Source organism: Mastomys coucha, unplaced genomic scaffold (assembly GCF_008632895.1).
Source record: "Mastomys coucha isolate ucsf_1 unplaced genomic scaffold, UCSF_Mcou_1 pScaffold21, whole genome shotgun sequence".
NCBI lineage: Eukaryota > Metazoa > Chordata > Mammalia > Rodentia > Muridae > Mastomys > Mastomys coucha.
In genome coordinates, this window is record NW_022196904.1 from 52,730,347 (window position 1) to 52,737,062 (window position 6,716).

Consider the following 6,716-nt stretch of genomic DNA (forward strand, 5'->3'; position numbering starts at 1 on the left):
GTCCCCACCTCCCCTTCTGCCAGGCTTCCCAACGCCTTCTGGCCTCAATTTCGGACATCTCCCACTGAGGCCAGATCAAGCAGTCCTCTGCAGTACTTGTGTCAGAGGTCTTGGACCAGCTCATGTATGCTGTCTGGTTGGTGACTCAGTGTCTCAGGAGTCTAGGGTAGTTGAGACTGCTGGTCTTCCTGTGGAGTCACCCTCCTCCTCAGCTTCTTCAAGCCTTTCCCTAATTCAACCATAGGGGTCTCTGACTTCAGTCTATGGATTGGGTGTAAGTATATTCATTTGTCTAAGTCAGGCGTTTGTTGGGCCTCTCAGAGGACAGCCATGCTAGGCTCCTGTCTTTAAGCACACTATAGCATCAGTAATAGTGTCAGGCCTTGGAGCTTCCCCTTGAGATGCATCCCAAGCTATTTGACTGTGCATTAATTCGTTTAATGAACAGTAAGCCAAGGAATATCGGGCATTTCAAACTCATTCAGAGTATATTACCTTAAGACATACATTCTGTCAAGTAATCAAATAAACCATTGAGACCTTTTAAAAAATCATTGAAAATAATAAATCTAGACTAATATTCAGCCTGCCCTAATTTCTCTAGCATTACTGGAAAAAATGTTAGGCTTAAGTATAATTGTCAAATTAAGAACCCATGTCTCATTTATTTTAGTATACATTCACTAGACTCATAAAAAGTATACAGAATGCCCTGGTTTATACTTTTGGGCTTCTCTCTCTCTCTCTCTCTCTCTCTCTCTCTCTCTCTCTCTCTGTCTGTCTTTTGGAAAAAAAACAATACATTTATTCAAAAATGGTCATTTCATTTAAGTTAAAATCCTAATAATCAGGACAGCCACAATTCCAGTGCGAAGAGTAGATACGTCAATAGCCACATCTGGGTGCTGAACAAGCCATTGACCCATAAAACTAAAACGAAAGGGTCGCTCAGAGTGAACAGTCTTTCCAAGCACTTCACAGTCACAATAGCAAAAAGCCTGCAGCTTTCCCATTTGGAAGGTCACATTTTTTACTAGGTTTCCTTCACTTACAAAGGCCAGCTGGCACAGCTGGGGGAGGGTCAGAAGGAGGAAATCAACTCTGTCTATCCAGGGAACTGCAGCTGTTCCCTGCAGAGCTGGCCCCAAGAGCTCATTATACACGGTTGTGTGAGACTGTGTCCCAAGCTGTGTCCCTGGAGTGCCCATTATGAGGAACCTCCTCAGTCCCCCACCCTGGCCCCTAGCATCTTCAGCGTCACCCCGCTTGAGTAGGGCAGCAGAACCAAGGGGAAAAGGTGGTACTCGGGTCACTGTCTCCAGGCAGTTTGTCTGCAAGCTGGGAGGAGGGGGAGGGGAGGGAGCCTCTGGCCAGAAGCACAGACACTCATTACCAGCCACCCCACCCCCCACTTCAAGTGGTGGCAGGAGAGTCTGTAGAGCACTCCAGCATTTGCAAAACAGTGTGCTCTTCTCCCAGCAAGGAAATTCGGTTAGTCTTTGTGCTAGAGTCCCTTTACACGGAAACTGACCTTGAACCCAAAGAGGTCTCCTTTAAAAACACACTTTATGAAGGCAAGGGGGTTCACTCGGTGCTTGCCCATACCTTTTCATCACCCAACACTGCTCACTGCTGTTTCCCACCCTACACTCATGAGGTACAACTTCCCTTCCACCCTCTCCTAACAGCAACCACTTGAAAAAAAAGGGACAGACAAATAACGGTTATTTCTATTCAGCCTCATGTTTTACATTGAAACCAGCACCGAAAAGATGAGATGGTCTTTTAACTGTAGTAAAATGTTCAAGTGTGACATTTTGGGGCGCTCCCCGAAATTACATCCACTTTTGTTTCCCCCCTCCCCCAAAGTGGATCAGGAACCAGCCCTGAGAAGTACAGCAAGTAACGGGGATCATTGTCCTTCGTTCCATAGCTGGCTGAGCCGATCCTGAGAGCATGAACCGTGGCCACGTGGTGCCTGCTTGGCCAGGAGAGTCTGAGCGGAATTGCAGCGACCAGGTTGGATTATGCAAAAAAAAAAAAAAAAAAAAAAAAAAAGGAGTCCTGCTGACATGACAGCCTGAGGTGCACTCTATAGAATCTGCTTTAAACAAACTTAAGTCTTGGGTTTCAAACAGTTTGGGGCTCTCAACTCATGAAAATAGTTGCGATATTTCGGTTGTCTTCCTTAGCTTATTTTCCTCCACCAGCCCCGGCTGGCTGGGTGAAGTCCTGGGTGAATCCCTTGGCCCCCCGCTACAGGTTGGTGTTGTGGTCACCTAGGTTATTAGCTGCCAGGGACAAGAAGGTCGTCCCCAGTTCTGAGCTGCGCCCTCCTTCGCAAGCGTCAGGGTCGCTGCAGGCTGCGCGAGGGCTCCCGGGCAAAGGCGGCTCATGCACCGGGGCTGACAAAGGCCCGAGGAACGAGTGAGCGGGAAGCTTTGCCTGTAGTTGTAGCCCTCGCGAATGAAGTCTCCGCACCGCCTCCTTGATGAGGTTTCCCGAGAGCAGGAGCTGCTGCAGGAGCCGTGGCGGGTCGCCGTCGCCGGTGCGGGTCTCTGGCTGAGATCCGCGGCGCTGTTGCTGGCGGCGGGACGCGGCTGCATTCCGGAGCCAACTCCGCCGGCACCGGCCGGATAGTGGCGGCGGGATGCTTAGTTTGCCCATCCCCGGGGGTACCTCAAGGCCGGGCTGCTGGGGCAGCGCGCTGGCGCCCGGGGCGATCTCCGCCACACAGTAGGGCGCAGACCGGCCTCGCAGGCGCCCGCGCTCCCCCAGCACGCAGCGCACGGCCCCCGGGGGCGCAGGGTCGCCGGCCTCCGCAGATGCTGCTCGCCGCAGGAGCCGCCTCGCTGGGGCCCCGGCCTTGTCCGCCGGCAGCGCCGCCAGGACCCGCGGGGGCGCGGGCGGGGGGCCCGGGGCGGCACATGGCGAGGCTGGGCCATCGTGCGCCTTGTCCAGCTGCAGCGTCTCGCCGATCTGGGCGATGAGCCGGTCCACGTCGGCAGAGCCCCCGAGAGTCACCGACTGCTGCAGCAGGAGGAAGCTGTTGTCGTCCTCCTCTCCCTCCGCCTCGTCGCCGGCTTCCTCCTCCCTCCGGCACGGCATGGCTCCCCCCGCCCGGGTCCCCGCGGCTGTGCGGGAGTCACTGGCAGCTCGGTTGGCGGCGGGCTCGGCGGGCCGCGGCTGGGGCGGGAGCGGGGCGGAGGCCCAGGGCGGGTGGAGGCCAAGCCTGGGACGCGGAAGCTGGGACCTCCGGGCAGGGGCAGCGCGCGCTTTAGAGCCGCGGGAGCCGGAACCTGGGCTTCTCATTCTTGATTAAGAGAAGTGAACTTTTTTTTTTTTTTTTTTCCGAAAAGTTCTTACAGCTGCTGTTCTAATCATTGCCACCAGAGGGCCTCATATAGGCTGAAATTCCTTCCTCTAGTAGAATTCAAAGAAACTGTTTTTCAACGCACTGGTCACCAGAGGGCGGACGGTGCTCGGTTTAGTATAAAAACAATTACAGAATGATGCTCCTTCAGTTTGTATCTAAAACTACAGTGGTTTAAAATGTTATAAAAGTTTTCCTATTTTGTTTCAGAGAAGAAAAAACGATTTCTAAGAAAAAAACTAGATGAATAGATATGTCCCAGTCCAGCTTTATTTGCTAAAGTGAGCTACAAAACTAGAATGGGAATCTGAGACAGATAGGCACACATTGGAGGCATGAAATAGTAACACACATTTGAGAAAAACTGTAATCTGACTTTAAGCGCCAACTAGATTGTTACATAGCTCTCATTTTGCTCTTTAAGGGGAAAAAGGCTACTACGTTGTCGTTTGCTGATAGTAGAAAGAATGATGGGAATATCAATCTAAAACAAGATTCCTGACAGCTACTGAGTAGGAACTTGAATAATTATATTAGTGTTTCAAATTCCTTTCTTCAGTGAGTTTTCTATTTATTTGGTTGGGTTTTTAGCACTCTATATTGGTGTTCTTTTATTGTAAATATGTTATGAAAATGTACGCTCCAAGGTTGAAATGTCTTTTATAGACTCTCAATTTTGAACTGTAAAGAAAGAATATTTTAGAGAAGTCTAGTTCACAAGTGTTCATATTTGATGAATCAACCCTTTGTTAGCACTGAGACCTCACCAATAAACTCATTTGCAGTTGACTCATTTTGAATACATATGCCATACCATTATCAAGGCTCACAGTTTTATATGGATGCTTCGTGTTTCATCATCATTTATTGAAAGCAATTGCTCCGTGATTATTATATTTTCATACCATTGTCAGAAGTAGACTGATGATCTCACTCTTCATCTATCCCTAGGGGATTTCCATTCTGAATTACATATTTGTGTCTACTCTTCTACTGATAGAATTTTGTTTGTTCTCATAGGGAAAGAATTGAATTTCTAGTTATCATGGGACATGACCCTTTATGAGTTTGAGAATATTCCTTCTTTTTATAGTTTTATTTTAGAGTTTGTAACATGAGTGTGTGTTGCTTTTATAAAGTTGGGGGTTCTTCATGTGTTAAAATGTCCCTTTTCTCTTTTCAGGTGAGGATAAGATGATGAATGAATTAATGTTATAAAGTGTTGAATCAGCCTTGCTTGGACTTTTAAGGTAAGTCTCACTTGATTATTTTATGTTATCTTTTCCTTTAAATGTTGCAGTATATTATTTGTTTGTTAAGAGATTTTGTGATATATTCACCTAGAAATATCTGTCTTCTTCTCTTGCTAACTTTATATGTCTTTGGAATTACATAAATGGCAAGTTCATAAATTGTTTCTTCTTCATACTTTCTGGAAATGGCTCATAAAATCCACAACTTTATCTTGTGGGTAAGAATTTGAATTAGTCTTGTAATGTAGATCAGGCTGGCCTTGAGCTCTGTATGCTGCTGCCTTGTTTCTTGTAGTTTCTCACGTGCCTTTTCTTAAACATTTCGTGGTGTTCATCAGTGAAAGCATATTGGCCTTATGCTGTTGTTCATATTCATCAAAACATTGTGTGACAGTGAAGAAATAATCCTCTTTAGACTGAATCATTTATCCAACAAAATTGGCTGCCCTTACATAATCCTGGATGAGGTTGGTTCCATCAATAACTGTATTCCTTTGGAAAAATAAAAAAAATGCATAGAATCACAACATGACATACTAGTTTCTCACTATTTTTATAACGAGTACACTAGTGTCTTAGTTTGGGTTTCTGCTGCAATGAAACGACATGACCAAAAGCACATTGCAGTAGGGAAGGCTTTATTTGTTTTACACTTACACATCATAGGCTATCATTAAAGGACATAAGTACAGGAACTCAAGCAAGAGAGGAACCTGGAGGCAGGAGCTGACACAGAGGCCATAGAGGTTGCTGAGTACTGATTTGCTCCCTATAGCTTGCTCAGCCTACTTTCTTATAGAACCCAGGACCACAAATCCAGGGATAACAACACCCACAATGGGCTGTGCCCCCCCAATCAATTACCAATTAAGAAAATTCCCTGTAGGCTTTTCTATAGTCCAATCTTATAGAAGCATTTTTTTTGTTTGTATGTTTTTCAAGACAGAGTTTCTCTATGTAGCCCCAGCTGTCCTAGAACTCACTCTGTAGACCAGGCTGGCCTCGAACTCAGAAATCCGCCTGCCTCTGCTTCCCAAATGCTGGGATTAAAGGCATGTGATACCATCGCCCGGCTAGAAGCTTTTTTTTAAATTGAGGTTCCCAACTCTCTCATGGCTGTAGCTTGGGTCAAATTGATATAAATATATCCAGCAAAACTATGAAATGAGAACAAAATATATTCAAATAATTATGTAGCTCAATACAATAATTGCTTAATGTCAGTATTTGATGGCACCCCAAAGGTCTTTGTGCAAACAGTGTACTAGGTAAATAAGAAATGTTAAACACTCAGAATTTGTCTCCTCACTAAAGGAAATAAAATACCTGCATTCTACCCAGAAAGCTGGGAGTGGATGTTATTAACAACTTGGTGATATTTTTCTATGTGTATAGCCAGACCTTTCCCAATCCTTCAGAATGATTATCCAAGACTCTACTTCCATAGACCTTTATCATTAGCTCCCAGTCAATAGAATCTCACATTAGATGATATATCATATGTAATTTATGGCTTGATTTCCTGTAAGCTATCTCAATCAGAAACCACACTATATTCTATGTCTCTAAGTCTAGATGTAGTCAGCCCTAATGCTTTATTGTGTACTTGTAATTGGAATGATTATTGTCTGGAAACTTTCCAAATTCTATTGGGTTGAAATACACTTATAATCAGTCAAATGGCATCAGGATTCCAAAGATTGATCCAGATCTAATACATCGGGCAGGAATGATTTTTCATTCTGATCTCTTTGTGGTTTATCTTCCTGAAATGATGCTTGCAGGGACCCTTGCAATTACTGCATCTTAAATGTCAATCAAGTTATATTGGTGTGATTTGTTGTCTTAGTCAGGGTTTCTATTCCTGCACAAACATCATGACCAAGAAACAAGTTGGAGAGGAAAGGGTTTATTGAGCTTACACTTCCACATTGCTGTTCATCACCAGAGGAAGTCAGGACTGGAACTCAGGCAGGTCAGGAAGCAGAATCTGATGGAGAGGACATGGAGAGATATTTCTTGCTGGCTTGCTTCTCCTGGCTTGCTCAGCCTGCTCACTTATAGAACCCAAGACTTCCAGCCCAGGGATG

At 45.5% G+C, this 6,716-nt stretch overlaps 1 protein-coding gene across 1 annotated transcript; it reads right to left on the reverse strand.

The window, feature by feature from the left end:
- Nucleotides 1-1,724: 1,724 nt before the first annotated feature.
- LOC116100551 (proto-oncogene FRAT1-like) lies at nt 1,725-3,270 on the reverse strand. Its single transcript, XM_031384331.1, has one exon. It carries the CDS (start codon nt 3,106-3,108, stop codon nt 2,257-2,259), a length of 852 nt encoding a protein of 283 aa, XP_031240191.1. The 5' UTR covers nt 3,109-3,270; the 3' UTR covers nt 1,725-2,256.
- Nucleotides 3,271-6,716: the final 3,446 nt, after the last annotated feature.

Coding starts and splice junctions, on each gene's coding strand:
- LOC116100551 (XM_031384331.1), bottom strand. CDS start 3,108: ATGCCGTGCCGGAGGGAGGAGGAAGCCGGCGACGAGGCGGAGGGAGAG.